The following is a 22,093-nucleotide window of genomic DNA, read 5'->3' on the forward strand; positions in this document are numbered from 1 at the left end:
AGCGCTGATTAAATTATAGTATAGTTTGTTTAACAGTATCCTTTTAAAAATACACACAAACAATAAATTATCTTCTACCAGATTTTATTTTGTCTACAAAATTGTTTAAAGGTCATAAGTGATTACTGTAGACAAAACAAGATGTTTGTATACAATATCTATCTTGCTTCTTTATAAACTATTCAGCTACTAGACAAACGAGATAATCAGCTAAACATAGATATAATTTGTAAATATTATATTATATGCTTACAAATACCTTTGTCGAAATATTTGGTAAGCCGCGAAACCTATTGAGCTTATCCCACAATTGTGTTAATAAGTTTAATTTGAATAGGATAATTATGTTTACAGATTTCTCTATATATATGCAATAAAGTCAAGTTTTACTTATAAACAAACAAATTAATTATTAAAAAAAACCTTTTAAGTCGGGATATCTTCCAGTTATACTATACTGTTGGTATATATATAGACTAATGTTGATATCGATACTGTTGATACCTCGATGATAATGACTTTTTTTTAATATTCAATTGTTGAGCAAACACCCTATATATTTGAGAAAATAGCTTTTAGTTTATTGCACATTATGTTAATTAAAATCGTATCAAAATCTGATGAGTATTTTAAAATATGTTAACGATGTTGCACTCAGATGTTGACTGCGACTTATATAATCTGTAGGGCTGTACCAGTACGCCTAAGTAGGCGCAACCCACTCAGTTATTCTACTGTCAATCAGCAAAATACTTTGTTGACTTAACTTAAAAAAATACTCTTTATAGATTATATAAATGTAGATGTGGCAATTGTGGATGTAACGTTTCTACCTTTAAAATATCATTAATCGGCAACCGTTTTATATAATTGTACGACGTAAAAAATGCTTTCATGTTATAGAAGCTTAAACCGATTTCGAAATAAAAAAGAAGTCTACCTCGTGGCCTGAGGGCTTGCACCGTCACGCGTACCAAACATCAAACGGTTATAAATACCCTGACGGGAAACAAAGTTATCCTATATGGGTTCCGTTCATTTAATTTTAAGGTAATGGCTCGCCTTCCGGTTTACGAACCCATAGACAAGATGACAAACATTTATCTTGTGTTCACGTTACGATAATATTGAAAATGTCACCCACGAGAAAAGGAGGCGACTGACCTATACTCCAAACATGATAAAAGTACGATGTACGTTGTTTTTTTTAATCTGGTATAGTAAAACTGAAATTTAAATAAAAAAATTAAGATATTTATCCTAACTTTAGTTAATCTTTACTAGTATTATAAATGTGGAAGTATGAATAACACTGTCTGTCTGTGTGTCGCTCTATCGCGACCAAACCGTTGAACCGAATTTGATGAAATTTTGTATGAAGCAAAATTGAACTCCAAAAAAGGATATTAGGTACTTTTTTTGCTTTACACGTATCAACCAACACCCTAAAACGCGAGAGAACCCGCGGACCACTACTAGTATATAGATAAGAGGTTAATTATTCTTTTGAAACTTAGTCTACTAATAATCATGTAATTTACTAGATATTAATTACATAACGGATTTCCTATGGGTAGCGCCCTTGACCCATTTGCCCTGCCGCTCCATACTAAGAATATCGACACACCAGCCATTCATAGTTTGATGGAACAGCCTTAAGAGCTTCGTATACAGTTTTGTCAATTTAAGGTAGCTTAAATGAATTAAATAGTTTAAGTATATTATTACCATTAATAAGGACATTCTATATGAAATGTATATAGTTTTATTATTATTTAATACAATAGTTATACCATTGAATCAAAGCTAAATATTTAAAATTAAACAATTTATTCAAGTAACCATACGAAGTGATACTTAAAGGTATAAATTATATATGTGTGCAAAATAGTGTTATATATGTGTCAAAACATACAGTTATTTCTGTCAGAATGCGCCCTTGGAGTACGAATTTAAACATATTTGTTATAAATTTATAGTCATGTTGTATCAATATGATTATTTGTATAAAAATATATTAATATATCAAACTACAATACATCTCACAGCATATTTCTTACATTTAATTTATGTTACAAATATTATTCAATGCTGTACAGTATATTAGAAATACTTTCATCTTGAGAAAAGGTAAATATACACAAAACTACACATACTGCAATGTAATGAAAAATAATATTTCCGGAATATTTCTAGTGATATCTCAGATATAAAAATCATAAGCAAGATTAACGTTTGCATTTCGAATATTTAAATGTATGTTACATATAATGTTTTACTAAAATATGAGACCATCGAAATTTATATAAATTTCTGTGATTGCGACTTCTTACATTCTTGTTTGAGATCATTTATATCTACTTACTTACTGTTATAATTATGTTATATGCATGCTTGGTTAGGAAACTGACGTCATACAATGAGTAGAAATATATGATTTGGTTGCGTGACAGGCGGTATATTGCGCGTTGGTCATCATGATAGCGCTGTAGTGTTTAATATAATAAAGCTCGCATATACATATTGTTGAGGCATGTTTACTTTTGATGCTCAGAATTAGTCTAAAAATAAACAGAATCTAAAAGGCAAACCTTAGGATAAAGCAACAGCAAGATTTTTAACAATTCAGTACAATTAGATATGCTAAAAAATCAACAGCACTTTGCTTTAGCTTAAAGCCTTGTATTTAAATTAACAGCGCTTAAAAGTTTTCATATAACGTGCTAGAACATAAACTCGTATCTGTATCTTCAATAGATGTTCACATTTCTCATAAAAATGATGAAAATCGTTGAGGCAGATAAGCATCTTATACTCCGAAAGCTAAGTATGCGAATAATTTTAAAAATTCAACGCTCGTGCGTCGAGAAAAACTTCAACGCCTTCTGTATTTGAATAAAAATTGAAAGTATCTAGAGTACTATTTATATTCGATAACATTGGCTACATATTATAACGGAAAAATAAAATATTCCTTAAAAAATAAATCTCCATCATTCTAAATATCCTAATCTGCAAAATTTCTGCTAAAGATTTGTCGTATACATGGTGTCATAACGAATCGAGTGGGTGAAATGAGCTCACACTAGTGCAGACATTTTTTCTCCTTTGTATCCCTCGATAATGCATAAGCCTTTCATGTCAGTATCGATATTTTTATTTTTAGGTTGCCTTTGTCTTTCAGCTCCAGAGGCTACACTATCCTTGTTGGCTATTGTTATTTAAAGAGCTGTAACGCGAAATCGTGGCAGACGGACGTAAATTTACTGAAACCGATGCATCGAGTATTGATCTGGAACGTGGAATACTCATAATAAGCTGAAAAACTCTGCAGCAACTATTGCGAACAATAAGTTCTTAATATAAATGTATTGGTATTTTATAATAAATACATTTCTCATTGCGAAAATAGGTAGGTATATTTTGGTAATTTTGTATAATCAGAAATAAAGTAGATACAAATATTTATCAAAAATTGTAATATCTAGGAACTTTATATGGATATTCAAGGATCTTATACAAATAAAAAAGATAATTATGAGTAATTTTAGACCGAAATATTTTTTAGACTTTGAATTGCTACACCACGTTCTGAATTTCAGATTTAATAAATGATGATTTGATGAAAATTAGAAATACGCACAGTACATAAGTATGAAGCTACTTAAATAAAATACAGTCGGTAATATACAGGAAAATATATTAATTCCTGAATTTACTTTGGTTTGGTCACAGATACGTGATCTAGGTACGTAGTGTGGTTTTAGTTTGTGGCGCTCATACAAACTCTTTGCTCCCTCGAGCCCACGCTATGAACGCACACAAAGTTGATCCGACAAATGTAGAGAAGTTAACGTTCGTGCGTACAAACATATATCAAGAAAAGTGGAATTTGTAGATCAAGACTAACTTTGTCGTACTCTGCCGCTCCTTCAGAGAGTTTTAAATACCCGTTCAGTGGAAGGTCACTCGATACTTGCTACCTCATTATAATGATTTAATTTGCAGCCAAGCGCGAAGTAAATTAATATGTATTGTGGTTCCGGACTGGATTGAAATCTGAGATCGTCGGTTAAGATCAAAATGATCGATTCACAACGCCATCGTGACGGCTCTTAAAGTTTATTAATTTAATAAATTATAATGAAATTAAAACTAATTAATTTATTCATGGTTTCATGGACCTTATTGAATTTAAGGATTATGATAAGGCGATTAAATTAAATAATTAACAATACAAATGATAACCAACGAATGTTCCGTGAACTGAAAATGTATACGATCTATCTATCAATTGGAAGCGATGAGTATTCATCATTACAAATATTGATTAATTGCTTTTGCTATCTCCGTGAAAGCTGGTGTTAAATCAGATTTCCCGTCTCAGAGCGCGCACCAGAAGATTAAATCCGTATACGTTGAGAACCGACTGACGTTTGTTAGATGGAATCAAACTTATATATACTGATATTATAAATAAGAGAAGGAATTCTATCTGTCTCTGTGTTTGTTAAGCTTTTACGTCTAAACCACAGAACCAAATTTGATTAAATTTAGTATGGAGATTACTTCGTGGTAGGGTTATCCACTTAGCAAATATTCTAGCGCCAACTTGTAGTATTCCGTATTATTGTGCTCCAGTTGAAAGGAAGAGTGAGCCAGTATATCTACAGGTACGAGGAACATAACATCTTATTTCCCAAGTTTGATGGCGAATTGTCGATGTAAGGAATTGTTAATATTTCTAACAGCGCCATTGTATATGAAGCCTTAGCTGATCCAACTACCTATATCATAAAAAAATGTAGCCAGCTTGAATCCGAGCAAGGACTTTTTCACACTGTTTTTTTAATATTATATCTTAAGCCCACGAATGCCCCCAAACGCGGGGGCGAAGAGATGGGCAAAACATAATTTTAATTAAAATTGGAACAAAATAAATAGAAATCAAAATCATAGTACAAGGGACATCCAATCGTTGTTTCATTGTATTGTAAAAGCGTTGCAGTATTGCAGTTTTGCATGAATTACATTTTTCTATTCCCTATTACCGGGGACGCCAGTACCGACTTACCGGTTTATAACTTCAACAGATAACGCGGTACAAGGTTGTGCACCAATCAGTTTTCTAATTGGAATACATTGAAATAAAGATAATTTTATTGCAAACGCGATGGTATAATTGCCTCCGATATACTCATAAATTAATATTGTTTATTAATAATCACAGCAAGCAAAATTGAGATTTTCTGTACAATAGAGAAAGCAGCATTGAAGCAATGTGAGATGCAATTATTCTGTGAAAGAAGGCAGAGAATAGTTATTATATTTATAAAATATTTCGATTCAAACTAAAGGATTTCATAATTTGACCTAGTCGAGTCAAAGTAGGAGATATTGGTAATCTTACAATAAGTCGGATAGAGAAAACCAAATTTGACAAATGTTATCCATTATTTATCGAACACCCTGAATATACGTCATCGGGCGTAGGCGTGTATATTATATGTACTAATAGACTTGAGTGGGAACAGACATGATCTATACAGTATATGCTATTGTAACTTTCCTCAGAGACACTATTATCGAGTCTTGACGTTATCGCTTCAACAATAGTTGAGTTAATCAATACATGGAACCTCCCATAGTATTATGTTACTAAATTACTGATCAGTAAAAAGATTTGACTTTGTTAATATTTTACATCACTTTTTATAAGATCGTGTAACCATTGTCGCTTAAAACGGGAAAAAGGCGTTGATTGTTAAAATGTTACTCAGTCACCCAGCAAATGTGTTCTCGCGAATAACGGTCTGTTTATCGTGACGCTTGTGTTTATTCTTTAAACACCGCTCACAATGCATCGGTGCGTTTTCAACACTATGGACATATAACTACTTTAAACATATATTTTTATTTATAAAAAGTAAGTTTTAACAATTCTCAATAACATCTGTCATTTTCCGTTAACGTTATAACGTTACATATCGTATAAGGTTTGTCTGTTAATTATGAAATGTACAATAAGTTCTCTTAACTGTTTTCGAAAAAATCTTAAAAAATATGGAAACATTTTTGAATAAAATAAAAATGCCTTCTGACCATACAATATATACCAAATATTCTATACTCAAATCATGAGCTCTTTCGAATTTGCCTTACATCGTTAAAATTAAAGTTAGTCAACCAAAAACTTTGCCGATATCCACTAATTATTAAGCTTTAATTAAAATTTGTTTTACTTCATAGCAATCTATAAGCGTTACTTAACCCTTAGTGTGGTTCAGAATATGCAACTGATTTTTAGGCCTTCACTAAAGCAAGAGAGTTAAGAGCCTTGTGCAGTGACAAATGTCACCAAAATTTCATTTCTTTTCAGGTGAGAATAGACACATAGTACAAGAAAATAATACAATAATAATTACCCGAGTTTAAACTTGCTATTTTCTGTATATCGTGTGATATCAAAAATACCATATCATCATCTTTCAACTATGTGACACTTTTTTTCACTAAAAGTGTTTTTTGTTACGACTAAATCTATGTATAGAAGTGGATTCTCCGAATTCGTGACCAATATGTTTTATACAACTATGGATATTTGTTTTTATAGTCTCGTTGGTTTCATGCTACCTATATAGTTTCAAAGAAATAATATGTATGCGTTAGTTGTAAAGCGCTACAATTATCAACTTAAATTACTTTTATTCATAGCTCGGGTAAATCAAGTAATGACCTAAGGTTTTATAATAACTACTAGTAATATAAAAATAATATTTTTCAAATAACAATACATGATATATTTTTCTACTACTATATGTATCTTTTTATGGCCTCGATCTTAACCACCATGGCAGTGGCTGATTACGTAAGACATGCTATAGTGCACAACTGTGCACAGTCGGAATAGAGTCTGAAAATCTAATGGAATCAAAATCGCTTGGAAAGAGTTCAGTGACAGGACTAACGGCTTACTGTGATTTCCTCGGCCAAATTTTTAACTTTCCGACCTTCCGGGATACCTTTGAGACTATGTACGGAAAACCTAAATGATATTTTTCTGAACTGTTATATAAGCTATTCCTTGGTCTGGTTGTAGACAATTTCTTTCCTTTTATTACACGCATTGATCAGATGAAGAAGATTATTGAATTATTTGTTACCTAATCACCATATGAAATACATTTATTTATTATTATAACATAAATTGCATACGTTATCTTTAGTTGTGTTTTAGTAATAAGGATGATTTATTTGGCGTAAAGCTGTTGGTTAGCGCAGTCGTAACTGCAAACTAAAGTTTACGGGTGAAACATAGGACATACGGGGTGTGAGTTCTAACCGAGGATAAGATGCAACTTTGCTAAATCTATACTAATATTATATGTGAAAGTAAATATGTCTGTATGATTGTCTGTTGCTCTTTCACGAACAAACTAATGAACAGAATTTGATTAAATTTGGTACGAAGTAAATTTGAACTCCAAGGAAGTAGTAGAAATATTTTTTCCTAACACATGATAACGGCGATTTCTCTTAACCGATACAATGAATTGTCAGACACACTATTAGAAAATATATAACATATATGGGTTCGCTGGATTCTTGATTATTAATAAGATATTTTTTATTTACAGACATGCAAAGGTTTCGGGATGTAGACTGGGCGGCCCTACGTCGTGATGGCCACAACATATTCACCAAACTAATTCGGACACGCGATCCTCGATCGGGGGATGGCGAAGAGGTCACCGTGCCAACCAGACAGCGTCTTTCTGTAAGTGTTATCAAGAACTTAAAGATTATCTATAATATCTTTGATATTTCTGGTGACAATAAAATCTGAAATGTAATCAAGTTCTTAATACGCCCAAATTTACTTTACTAATGCCCTCGTCCTAACACGTTAGATAGATTACCTTATACTTATGAATGGAGTTCATGATATCAAAATTGAAAGTTTACACAAAGTAAATATTTGGCTTATCTCGCTAGAACTATGCCACGAGAACTAATGACATATTGACCGCGTTTAACGCAAATTTGCCTGGTAGAAAGGCGTCATAATTTTATAACGAATTTGGTTATAACCGTAGCTCAGCGACACCGAACAAAGCCCGGTTTTATTCATAAAATGCTTGCAACGACAATATTGTTATTTTTAAAAAGACACGTTCTTATGTTTTTAAGCTAGTCTATAAAAAGTGAAAATATTTGTGAACAATTGTGAAAGGAGCGTTTACTCGTAGAATCACAATCGTGGTAGCTACTTTACATTCGCATTACACTTTGTATAAACATTTTAAATAAGTTTTGAATAAATTGAAAATAATAGTTATGCATTTGACGTAACAGTAGGAACATTTATGTTACTATTTAGTTTTCTAGTCTCAATTGTTTTAAGTTACTATTTTTACAAGCCCTAATGTCTTTCAGACTTAATGCATATATTAATTTTATTAGAAATAGTTAAGAAAACGGACTATCTGATGGTAAGTGGTCACTACGGCCCATAGATATTGGGTCCGTAAGGCATTTCATCAGCATTCATCCCCTAAATCTCAGATATACGACCAATATTGGGAACAAAATCAAAATCAAAATAAACTTTATTCAAGTAGGCTTTTCTTTTGAATCATCATTTTACAATTAAGTGAAGCTACCACTGGTTCGGAAAGTAGATTCTACCGAGAAGAACCGGCAAGAAACTCAGTAGTTACTCTTTTTTAACATTTAAAAAATACAACGTCATGTTAATTAAATACAATTATTTCAATTAATGTATCCTGCTTGGAAGTCAACAGGTATTAACTCCACGCTTTTGTATCATCTACAAAATCTTGTATCGAATAATATGCTTTTTCTACCAATGTATTTTTTACAAACGATACTAAGTTTTAATATTTAGCGGTAGAATGCGGGATATCTTCTTCCAGACAGTTTTGCAATAAGTCGTACCACCAAGTAAAATGTACATAAAAAGACTTATACTGTCAATGTAATGTTATCAAATAAGGTAATTATAATTACAAAATGTTTAATGTTCGATAAAACCAATCGACCATGAGAACTTATATAGATGTATGATAATACATTTTATTCATGAACAGAACATAAATGCGCGTACAAATTACTAGAATAAGGAATATTTCCATGACGTAACAATGCAATGCAATTTTCAATACAAATGCAAAACGAACGTTCTAAGTACACGAACCAGACCATTTCCGAGACTAAGATGAACGTTTTCGCGATATATCCGGCGCGAACAATCTACATTTCATTTGTTCCATTATTTATGAAAACGATTGCGGGGACTAGAGGTTAGTTGAGCACACTTAACAATACAAGCACAATGAAAGAATTAAATAAGTATAAATAAAACGTCAACAACATAGCGATACTCGTAAGGGAAGTTATTGTAAGATGTAATGGGAGGTTTATACGGCTTTCGTTGCATATCTTCTCTTGTCTTAACAATATAAGGAGTCGCCCGCGGCATCGTCCGTATTTTGAGATGTTTGTCGTCACGTGTAAGGTAAAAAAGTAACCTATTTCCTTTCCTAGAATTCAAATTTGGTTTACGCCAAATTTCATCAAATTCGATCCAGTGGTTTGGTCGTGAAACAGCGGCAGAAAGATAGAGTTACTTCACGATAAAATATTAACATAAAACACTTAACAATAAAATGACATTTTTATTATTATTTTTACGATTATTTTTTTTGTGTGTGTAACCGATCTCCTGAAATGATCTGTGTCTTTTTTGCTCAGATAAGTGGATCGGTACCAGCTAGCTTATTATCAACCGTTCATAATTTGCAAGATTTGCAAGAAACCAGTTAAATAAACAACATAAATGGTGAACGTACGCAGGAATTGTTACGCACAGAATATGCCGTAACTAATAATATAATATATATATTATTAGTTACAGTATAACATTGAGCTTTTATAAAGCTCAAAGGAAGATCGTCAAAGTGATCTATTTACCAAATCCATAATAATCAACATTTTATTCTGTTAACATAGTAACAAACTCGATAGCGATATGCGATGTAAAAATTTGACGCACCCAGCATATTCATAAACACGAGTAGAGTCCTGGAAATACTTGCCAGTTTGAGAAGTTTTGCACATGCGGCTCTGTTCCCTTTGAGGTTGTACTTTCTCCACTACGAGTCAGCGCTGCCAAATGCTAATAGTATGCTTTTGAGTAACTCAATAGTACAGTTAGCAAAATTAATAAGGAATATATCATTGTCTATTTACTAACTATTTGAGATTAAGATAATACAACACTGAATGATAATTTATCTTTATAAGAAAATAAAATACATGGAAATTGGCACGCATATGTTAAGAAATTTTAGGGAAGAAAGTTTTTATACAAATATAGGGTTCCAGTTTATTGTAAAATTCAAGCCGCTCAGGCGATCCCCAGTACAATTAGTATATACTTTAATGCAATCTAACGAAGTTAATTTTAAAACTCATATTTAATAATAATTTCCGTACAAAAAATAAGTTGCATTTGATGGTAGGGATTTGTGTTAGCCTGTCTGAGGAGGTACCACCCGCTTGCCAGATATTCTACCGCCAAACAGCAGTACCAGTACTGTCGTGTATCGATTTGAAGGGTAAATGAGCCAATGTAGTGCAGATGCAAGTGACATAACATCTTAGTTCTTAACATTGGTGGCGCATTGCCGATGTAAGGCGTTTTAATAGTTAATATTTCTTACAGCGCCATCGTCTTTGGATGGCATTGACTACTTACCATCAGGTGGCCCATTTGCTTCTTAAAATCGTGAATTTCTCATAACAAGTAATAATTATTAATTCATTGTATGAAAAATAAATAAACGCTTCAATCATCGTACTACGTGATTAATACTGCATCGATAAACACTTGAGACATTAAGCCCCTGCAACAATTACCGTTGTGTATGTACTCGAGGGATCTCATAATGAAAGCCTCGGATTTACGCCGAAATATACACAAACCGAAAAAGGTCTGCAGGGTTTTCCTAGTAATATAAAAAAGCCAAAGGCAGAGAACTGGGAACTTCTTAAAAGAGAGAAAGTCGTACCCATGTATTACAACTGACTGATGATTGATTAGTACTAAACTAAATAATCGTATTTTATTATACAATTTCATTAACAATATACAATAGACGACTCACTAGCCGTTGCGGAAAATGAAATGAAATTATCCTTTGTACGTTCACGTATCGCTCAACAAAGATCTCTCATGATCTTCAATTGAGCCCGATCGTACTTGAATGTAATTTACTATTAACCGTCTCTTGTTCAAAAATTAAATTACGATTGACTCAGATACTCGGAATTTGGCAGGCAAGAAACGTTTACGTCGTTTCCATATTTGGCTAACGCCCAGTATGCATCCAGAGGGGATAAAATTATTACATTTACCTTATGGGATTATCAGGAGAATTACGTTAACCCTTTTATTTTTGCCTTGATGATATTTGAGAACGATACTATTTTCTTGTCGTGCAGCTACCACAGATTAGAAACGAGAAACCCGGGAGGGAGTTATTATTGAGTGCAGCAACTAATAATATACGTACGAACGGCTTAACCAATTAGAGAGCCGAGATGTCCTAGTGCCTCGAAAGTATGAATCTTAATCAAAGATTTTACTTAATAAATTGAAGAATTTGCGTACTGTGTATTAATAATTTATCTCATGTTATTTTATCGTATAATTTTATAAGCAAACATGAAATAAATCTTAATGAAGTAACCTACATGTATCGGATGAAAATCTTCTGCATGGGCTATATATACTGTACGAAACCCATTTTGCAGTAGATTGGTGAACTTTTCCTCAAACGGGAATAAGACCTCGTTCTCACGTAGTTGTGAGAGATTTACAGGCAGTTTCTTTTATCCGGTTTATTTGAAAGTAATTATGGTTATAAAACCGTAACATAAAGAAACGTTCAGACAAATTGCTTTACATAATTAATATTTAAATCAACTTCGTTAATAAAACTTAGAAATAATAAATGAAGCTACTGATATTGCCGCAGAAGCCAACATATTTTACATTAAGTAAACTACTTTAAATAAAGAACCTTCTATATTTTATTATTCATAGAACCGATACCAATTGCTATTTAATATGAAAAAACTGTTCTTTATTAAAATGAAAGAATATTGTAAATCCCGAAGTCCCTCATCTCAAGTTTAACGAAACCTTTATTCATTTCGTCGCAGCCACTGAAATAATAATTTGCTGCGAATTAAACGACTTAAGTTGTAATAAAAATAACTTTAACGTCTTAAACAGTTCTATTGAGTGTCAATTACTAATTGATTTCATTTTCAATAGTACTCAACGCCTTTTAAGTTAGCTGGTATGTCTGTTTTAATGAAAAAACGAAATAGATAAAAGCATCTTCATCGGATTATTTTTTAAACGTCTCATAGTTATCTTATAAATTCGGAACTTTACTTGATTTTTCATAATATTTACTTTAGCAAAACATTAATCATATGGACAACTAGCTGTGCACGCAACCTTTTACGCGTTTGAATTTAACAAAAAAAAATATTGTAGCCTAAGTTACTTCTTATTATATAAGTTATCTGCCAGTGAAAGTCCCGTCAAAGTCGGTCCAGCCGTGCCAGAAATTATCCGGAATAAACAGACAGACAGACAGACAAACAAAAATTGTAAAAATGTTATTTTGGTATAGGTACCATGCATTGAGTAAAAAGGGCTATTTTAACAAACAGACACTCCAATTTCATTATATGTATAGATAAAATATAACATAATAGCAAGTATCATTTTCAAAGTTAAGCTCTTATATACAAAATTTGTTGTATATGCTTTTGACCTTTGGTTTGTTTCATCGTTTGGAACTTTCAAAAAATCGATGTAATGGAAAAAAATCAACGAGTAAAATTTAAAACGATAGAAAAATAGGAAAAAGGTTCTAATTCAGATAAAAAAAATAATGAACGAAAGAGCAGAGCAATGCGAAAAAACATATGAAACAATGCGAATATTTAACTACTTTTACTTCTACTATGTGTGAATAAAAACATCAAGTGGAGTTTCCATGATTGCTCAAATGTATTTGTGTCCACAGAATTAATGAAAACACGCGGACACACTGTGCATATAAAAGAGCCGTCGCAGCAGTTGCATCGCTTCGTTACGTAGTACTGATTCAAATGCTATCTTAAATTACTCTTGCTAACTATAAAGCGTTATCTAAAGTTTTCTCAGTAACTCTTATTACGAAATATCCGAACGAGCAGGTACGTTGCGGTTTAAAGTCAAATATCAATGTTGTGATAGTTTAACCAGAGAAATTCCGAGCGGAAAGTCCGTAAGTAATTGCACGATGGTCGTAAACGAAATGCCTTTGCAGAACATCGCAATCAAAACAATTCTTGAAAATACTTCCACTGAAAGTTTATATAAATCTGATAAACTTTCGAGTCTCTTGAGAATTCTAATGTTATAAAATTAGCAGGGAATTATAATAATTATAATGAATCAAACTATTTTCTTTCAAATAGTCTTTACGCTGAAATCACATTCAGCATTTGAATTCTCAATAATAGACCGGATATTACTTTCGGTGAATCCACGTATGCAATCCACTTGCCCATCTCGCTCAGACTTTATTGTGACCTAATTTAATTTACGAACATAGGAACTTCGAAGAAGAGGTATTGCTGATGAACCAAGCGCTCTTTACTTTCAGTCTGTCATTCGCACGCGCTCTTCTCATTCCAGATTCCGTTCAAATGAAAATGATTTATTTTTTCTTACGTTCATTTTATTTAATATATAAATAAAATACTAAAAAAATAGAATATAAGTACGATATATTCTTATTATATACACTTATACTTATACTTCCAAATTACCTGACGTCATAGGTAAAGTAGCGTGTGCTATAATTTTGACATGCAGCTGCAAATACCACAGAAGAACCCGAATAAGATGCTGATGCTTTGGTCAGTACACCAAACGTCAAAATGGGGAGGCTTTTTTCTTTTTTCTGAAAACAAACTTCAAGGATTTTTTTTTAATTTACCTTTGGTGGGCGAGAATCTTGGGTTGAATACCCAAATCAATGAGTTGAGGCCAGGATGATCGGACAATATCAAATGTATACGAATCCAAATCGTGCCATCTGTGAATCAAGGCTCTGTCTGGATATAGCCCAACGAGCTCTGCGCAGACCAAGCAACAGTGTAGGCGATCTCATCCTACTTGAGTGTCGCAGGTGTCTCTATATTACCTTTATTGTTGGTCATAATTTCCCGATAAAAATAACTTGCGACAATTAATCAGACGGCATTTGCTGCAAATTTTCTTAAAAATGAAAGCGTTTTATAATTATCATAAACCAAAGAAAAAATATATAATCAACATAACAAAAAGATTTACTATTATAATAGTAGATTCTGTCAAATTTCGTGATAAACTACAAGTCCAAAATTGTTAAACAATTCCAAGCACTCATGCATACTTGCTTATTATATTATAAGTAAATGTTCCTATTGCAGATATTACAGATATTACTCGGCTTTGTTTTCAATCTTTCTCTTTGTTTGATTTTAACTTTTGACGGAAATGACCACAAATAGTCCACCGACCGGTATATGATGAAAAATTTCAAAAAGTTCTTGATCTTGCTGCATCTAACTCTTATCTATTTAAGTTGAGCTCTGCTAAGAACGCGGTGAACGTAGCTGAACTGGAAGCTATATAAAGCGACGCTAGCAGGGGATGAGAGTTATCTACTATTTAAACTTGCGCTAGGCCTCTCAGGCCCCCACGTTAGTGGTAAAAGGTTAACATTTACATCCTTTTGAAAAGTAATTAACTTCAGATTTGCATCAAATTCATTCGTTGTTCCATACATTTAATAACATACTAACGGGTGACAGTTCGCAGTAGTAGCGGCACTCAACTTACCATAAAGTTATCGTTCAGTAATTACTGAACAAGTTTAACAAGTGCTAGAATGGCCTTTAAGACCCTCTTATTTGCAATTTAACTTATTAAATTTCAAGTATCTTACTGTAAGAAATAAGGTCTTGTAATGAAAAACTGGTTGATTTTTATTTTGTTGTTTTACAAATGTATTCATTCGAAATGGTTTTGTAAAGGGTATTATGTACGTAGCTAGCGACCCGCCACGGCTTCGCACGGGTGCAAAACTGAGAGATTTTCAGTCGTTAGACAAATAAACCGCGATATTCCTGCCTTATAAATCTGTAATATCTTTAAAAAATCGTTTAAATTGAAACAGTAAAGGTTTGTATTGGTCTACAATTACATTAAATGCACAGCATTTTTATAAGAATTGGATAAGAATTAATGCTGTATTGGTTAAAACTGTATAGGTTAGTATTGGGTAAAAAGTAGTAGTGATTAAACCTAAGAGATAGACAAATACAATCGCGGACTTTTTTGAAGACCATTTCAAGATATACTATAATGCAGTATTTTGATCAATATCATAGGGTTCAGCCAGCGTTTGCCATAATGATATCGCTTCAGTTTGTTGTATAACCTATTTCCTTTGGGGGTCCCCAAAACATATATACAGATTAAATTGAAAAATTGTTACCACATAAATAATAGCATTTAATAGTTAGTACCAAGTGTGCTTGTCCTAGAGTCACAAATCGGATTTTCTGTGCAAAAATGAAATAGCCATTGTGTCACCGGTGAAGGTAATAATACGAGAGTAAAATCTTTTAGATTTTTTTTTTCTGCAGTATTTACTCCAAGATCCTGTTACAAAGGGCATAAATATCATTCATATTTTTCTGTCAACAATACCTTTGACGTAGACTTTTTACAAGAGACAGTTATTAGATACGATAGAAATCCTTGTGTACGTATAAAAAATATACCTACATAAAGAAACAAGTAAGTAAGTAAGTATTTATTTAAATAACTTACTAAGCGCTTATTATAAATATATACATTTATAAGAAAACCATTTGTGCGATCGTACATTTGGGCAACTTTATGTATTTTATTAATTTATTCGAGAAAGTTTTACATATACAAGAACTTGATATCAAAAGCGCGGCTAGCAAAATTTATTAATTTACTTTTCGACATCAATTTAATTTAATCATCAACTAAAAACGAAATAAAAATAAAATATCGCAAAAAAACGAGCGTGAGAGCTTTACTCTTAAATATTAACAGGAAAATATAAAAAAAACTGTGTAATTTATAAGAAAAGGGAAAATTTGAAAAGAAATTTTGATTACACGTTTGCAGATAACGAAAACCAATGTGACATGCTATGCATGTATAGATAGTTTTACTCACGAAGGCGCGCCTTGCAACATTCAACTATCAGCGTTTTAATGAAAATTAATTTTATAAATACACTTAATCGGCCAGACTATTCTGGAACAAGAAACTCGTGTCTCACCTTTGAACACAATTATGTAATGTCAGAATATGCGACGTTGACTCCGATAATTATATTTTTTTAAGATAAAAGTATAAAAAATGCGTATCCACTGTAAGTTGTACACATGTCACTAGTTAGATACGAAGTTAATTCTTACAGAATTACACTGTTGATCCGTATTTTTTGCTTTCCTCAATCTCAACCGTCACGTACATCAGGCTATCTTGTAATCACGAGCGTCACTCACACATCTAATGCACGCCTCTAATTGTTAATCAGAAAGGTGTGCCGCCTTTCTGAGCGAATGGAATAAAATTTATAAAAGGTATACTAATGAATACTAGTAGTGGTGTACTAGGGTGTTGGTTGTCATTTGTTAATGTCAAAAAGTAGCCTATGTCCTTTTCTGGAGTTCAAATTTACTTCGTACCAAATTTCATCGAATTCGGTTCAGCGGATTGGTCGTCAAAGAGCGACAGCCAGACAGGCAGAGTAAATTTCATATTTATAATATTAATAAAGATATTCCAAAAGGTTTATAATTATAACCAGGAAATATAATAGCTACTTCGAGATACAACGAAGAAAGAAAATATTTCAAAATAATCAGAGTTCAAATAACAGCAATTGTTTACTCGAAAAGGTTAAAGTACTTCAACTTTATTATATACGTGGTGGCTGAGCATCGTCGAGGTATGATATTAATGTTGTTTATCTTCGCAAGTCTTTTAATGCTTTGTAAATACATTTGTTTCTGTTCGGAACCAAGAGGGTACGATTCTGAAATTGTTCATTTTAGTTTATGAAATCCGTTTGCATTATTTCATATTATTAAATAATGAAGCATTTCATTTCGTATAAATATTAAACTATACAAGTTTAGTATATTAATAGAAATACTATTATATAATTACTTGTACATTTTTTTTAATAAAAACATGCCTTAATTTGACATTTATAAGCCTACGTTTGTTTTTCAAATGGTAATTTTATTTTTATATTTAATGCGATACAGGCAAATTACTTTCTTATTTTATTTTATATTCATTATCCATTCTTATTTTTGTTCTATATTTAAATGGGTAATATAACTAAATTATGTAGAAATTTTATACCAGATCAGTAGCAAGAAACAAAGATATTTTCATTACAAATTATGAGTTTTCATTTATCAGACGAGTTTGTGTGATGTTTCAATAAGACTACATAATAGTCTATTAGACAATGCACTTCCTCTTTAACGCGATTGTATCGCTATCCACGATCTACCATTGTGATGTAGAAGAGAAAGCATCTGATTGCATTTAGCTTACAAATGTAACAGCGTTATATAGCTATCCAGGCCTCGCATTGATCCTTCATTAATAACTCGAGGTCAAACATCGCATGACCGGATCCCTGAAAGAAAACTTGTCTTTTGTAAGCGATTAATTAAAATTAACGATTGCACTGCGAAATCGACAAAAAAAAATACGAAAATAAGTATGAATGTTTTCATAGTATGAACGGTAGATAGATGAATTTTCTTTCAGTATAAATGAGTTATGTTACTTTTTAAACTACACTCACAATCGAATCTATCAATGTAAGGTATTATATTTCTGATAAGAAGTGAGTTGAGATATTTGTTTCTCCGCGCGATTCCACACGCATTATCGTTACTGCTCACGGGTCGAAGTGTGACGTTGGATTAGAGATAGAGACGCAACTTTTAGTTTTTATTATAGTAATTGATGTATTTTTACTTTATTCCGATGCTACAAAGAGTTGATTAAAATTGCATTTTTTATGACAAATAAACTAAAACATCTTTCTAAGTCTTTGATATAATCGACTTGTATTATTATTCTCAATCAAGAAACCATACATTTTTGCGACTATTATTTAAATGACAAATAAAAGTTGAGATGTTTTGAATGCGAGAAAAATAAGCTACACAAGAAAAGGCAGTGTCCATAATAGTATTTTATTATAAAATGAATTATAATAGGTGTTCTTTACCAATTGCAACATAAATTTTAATTTTAAATATATGGTAAAACCAATATTACGGTCCATGAGTAACCGCTGCTGTCAAAAGCTCCTAGGACACGATGCGTAAAATAGCAAAGTTCTGCATTTGCCTCTATGAGGTTTTGTAAATATAATTAAAATTTCTCAAGGTGAAAGATTCTTAAACATTGAATATGGTGTGTATCGAGAATTATATGATTTATGACGATACAATTAACACGTGAAAGTCATTGCCAGAATTCGAAATAGCAACCTTTTTTGCCTTGAGCAATTTAGTTAATAATGTGATCGCGCCGCGGACAAAATTCGACAAAATTAAGTATCGAAAATTGACCGAAAACATTTGCATGTTTCAAACATTTATTTTTTCAATTTAAAAACACTAAATTTACGACATCTGGCTTTTTTATATTTTACAGTAATAATAATATACCACGGGACAACGTCTGTAGCGTTTTATTTTGTTATTTTTCATTTCAAATTGTGTCAACACAAATTGTGATTAACACAAATATCTTTAGTAAATATTGTCACGATTTTAAAACATATTCCATTTTAGTTATGACAGCAAACTTTATATAAATCCTTGCAAAATAAAAATTGGTATATATATAAAATATGTATATATTATATTGTAGAAAAAAACAACATACCAATTTGAGTTTATCATTTATACATGAAAAATGTACATTGTAAACGCTTAAGACTTGAATCAACACGTTCAATCCATCACCTAAGATAAACGATGTCATATCGCTTCTATGTGAATTTAAAAGGAATCGCGCGAAATAAATTATTTTTATGAATAAAACAAAGGTACTATATTTACAGTTCATATAGTTTGCAGAGTAATATAATCTAAAATGTCTCTCTGAACTATTAGCACGATTATTCACGACGTTCCGCAAGGGATTACAAGAAATTTATATTGAATTATAAGTCTATTTTTAATTAAATTCCGCATTTAACCAAGTTTCTAGTTCATCGGTAGTTAGTTTAAAAACGATTGCAAAGTTCGCACCGAATCGACAAACAGACAGACACACAAGAAAGCGAGTTAGTACAGCATTCATCTTAACTGGAAGTTAGTTTAAAATCGATTCCGAAGTTTACAAAGCCAATGAAATCCCTTCAATTGTTTTGAGGGAAATAAAATAGAAATCACTAAACATTTTATTAATGCTACAGCAATAAATATAAAAATAAACAAAAACATACTCCCTCACGATACACGAAAATAAATCTAATAATATGACTCTTGAAAAAATTTTAACAAAAAGAAAAACCGACTTCAAACAAAACACTATTTTAAAACAAATGAATATGCACGAAAAAGTAATAAAAATAATTCCGCCGGTGTCAGCCACGGTGCCCTTGCCCCAACAATCAAAAGAAAGAAGCGATACGAGCCCCTTGATTGATCCAGTATATTATTGTGTAAAAGGAAATTTGTAAAAAACATATTTGTTAAAGTATTCTCGTATTGTTTTTTGATAGATATACTGTAGGGTTTTATTGGCTGACACCGTCTCCAAATATAACAATAACTATAACTAGATTATATAATCGTAAATCGACTTTTAAGTAGTCTAATATTTTTCATTTCAGTTTACTTAGGAGGACTCTAAAAAATATGATGAATACGCAATTATTTTTATTACTTTTTCGTGCATATTCATTTGTTTTAAAATAGTGTTTTGTTTGAAGTCGGTTTTTCTTTTTGTTAAAATTTTATTAATTTTTTGATTTTAAGTGAAGCTGATGTTGACTAACTATTTTTTATTAATATGGATAGATTAAGCGTTCCGTTTATATGAGTCAGAAACTACTTCGAGGACAATTTCAAAGGAAACTTGCGAAAAAAGGAAAAATAGACTTTCAAAAATGCGGATTTAATACGTCATGCGGCGTTAACTACAAGGTACCACCCTCGAAAGAGGTGTGTGTAATCGACCTCAGTAAAAAACTTTGCAAAAGAGCTATTATATGTCGTACATCATATGACATCACATCATATACACAAAATTTGATTAAAGACAGTAAGAAATTCTGCCCCAAATCGCACCCTAACTGTAAGCTGTTTAGGAGTTCCGTCAATACATAGTATAAAACAAAGTCACTTTTTCTGTCCCTATATCTTCAAAACTACGCAACTGATTTTAATGCGGTTTTTTTAATAGATAGTGTAATTCAAGGGGAAGGTTTCTGTATATAATAAATGAACAATATAGTAAAGAAACACTGACAATTTTAGAAGTTTGCAATGTGATGTCGTAAATAAACAAATTCTTTAGTATATTTAGTATCAGTATTGCACCCGTGAGAAGTCGGGGCGGGTCGCTAGTTGATTATAATATTTGATTATGACAATTACATGAACATAACCACGCTCCAGAAGGTGATTCAAATATCCAAGTAACCCATAAATAAAAGATTCGACCGAGTATTGCTAACGTGCTCCTCAGAATTGTTCCGTTCTATCCCGTTCCCTTAATTTGTCATAGATCCTATGCTCAGAACCTTACCAAATGTACACCAAACTACGCTTAAAGTATATCCTTTATAATAAAAAAAGAATAATCGAAATTGTGCCAACCAATTTTGAGTTATTTACCTATTTATCGCGCACATACATAATGCAAATTTAAGACTTATGTCGTTTTCATACGGATACCATCATCGGAAAAAAATTTAAAAAAAAATGGGACCCCACGGGAAGCACTACCTTTCAAACAAAAAAAAAATTATCAAAATCGGTCTACCCAGTGAAAAGTTATGAGGTAACAAACATAAAAAAAAAAAGAAAAAAAAATACAGACGAATTGATAACCTCCTCCTTTTGGAAGTCGGTTGAAAATACATTGTCGATAAATTATTTCTTGATTGAAATGAACTTGGTAGAAGATGTTATTTCTTCATATCCGTAAATCTAGATTACCGAATAGAAAATAAAAAAATATCGATGAAATAAAATGTTCTTTGGAAGAAAATTAAAAAAAAATATATTTTTCAATTCTAATAGATCATTTTGTAATATAAGTGTAACTTATTTGCTTATTCTTAATAACAATATTTAAGTAAAAGATAGGGACGGACAGTCTAGTGGGGTATCTTAACCCAAGGAAACGATATCAAATTCAAATAAGTAAAGGCTTAAGGTTTAACTGATAGATACTCTTTTTGCCGATTTTACTATCGTATTCAATTATTTGCACAATAGGTTTCCTTTGTTTTAAAGCTGAATATTTCTTAAGAATTGAATGGTTATATTATTAAAGACCTTTTTAATGTATTCTAATGAAAATGTATTCTTGAATCGACATTTCACTTCGGGGAATTAAGGTATTCCTAGGGATTGAAGTCATCTCCATTTTTATAGGGAAAACCTACAGGTGAAACCACACGCACAAAAATAATCTGAATAACAAAATACGAGTATTTAGAAAAAAAAACAATTTGATTTGTCTTTTCTTCGAAGTTATCATCTTACTTTGTTTTTTTAAGAAACAGTTATTACAATTATACTCTCAATTCAACTTAATGTTCTGCAGAAAATCCAAAATTGCTAGTTATGTTTCCAATATTTATTTATACAATATGTATTTTCATTTTATTTTATTTATAAATTGTGAAAGTAT

At 31.7% G+C, this 22,093-nt stretch overlaps 1 protein-coding gene across 1 annotated transcript in view; it reads left to right on the forward strand.

The window, feature by feature from the left end:
- LOC124543215 (probable cationic amino acid transporter) overlaps positions 1-22,093 on the forward strand; it is a 136,305-nt gene that overhangs the window by 69,933 nt on the left and 44,279 nt on the right. Inside the window, exon 2 of the mRNA XM_047121337.1 lies at positions 7,638-7,777. Within this exon, the coding sequence (XP_046977293.1) occupies positions 7,640-7,777 (138 nt within the window). The 5' untranslated portion in view covers positions 7,638-7,639. The remainder of the gene's footprint in view (positions 1-7,637; positions 7,778-22,093) is intronic.

Source organism: Vanessa cardui, chromosome Z (assembly GCF_905220365.1).
Source record: "Vanessa cardui chromosome Z, ilVanCard2.1, whole genome shotgun sequence".
In the NCBI taxonomy this organism is placed as follows: domain Eukaryota; kingdom Metazoa; phylum Arthropoda; class Insecta; order Lepidoptera; family Nymphalidae; genus Vanessa; species Vanessa cardui.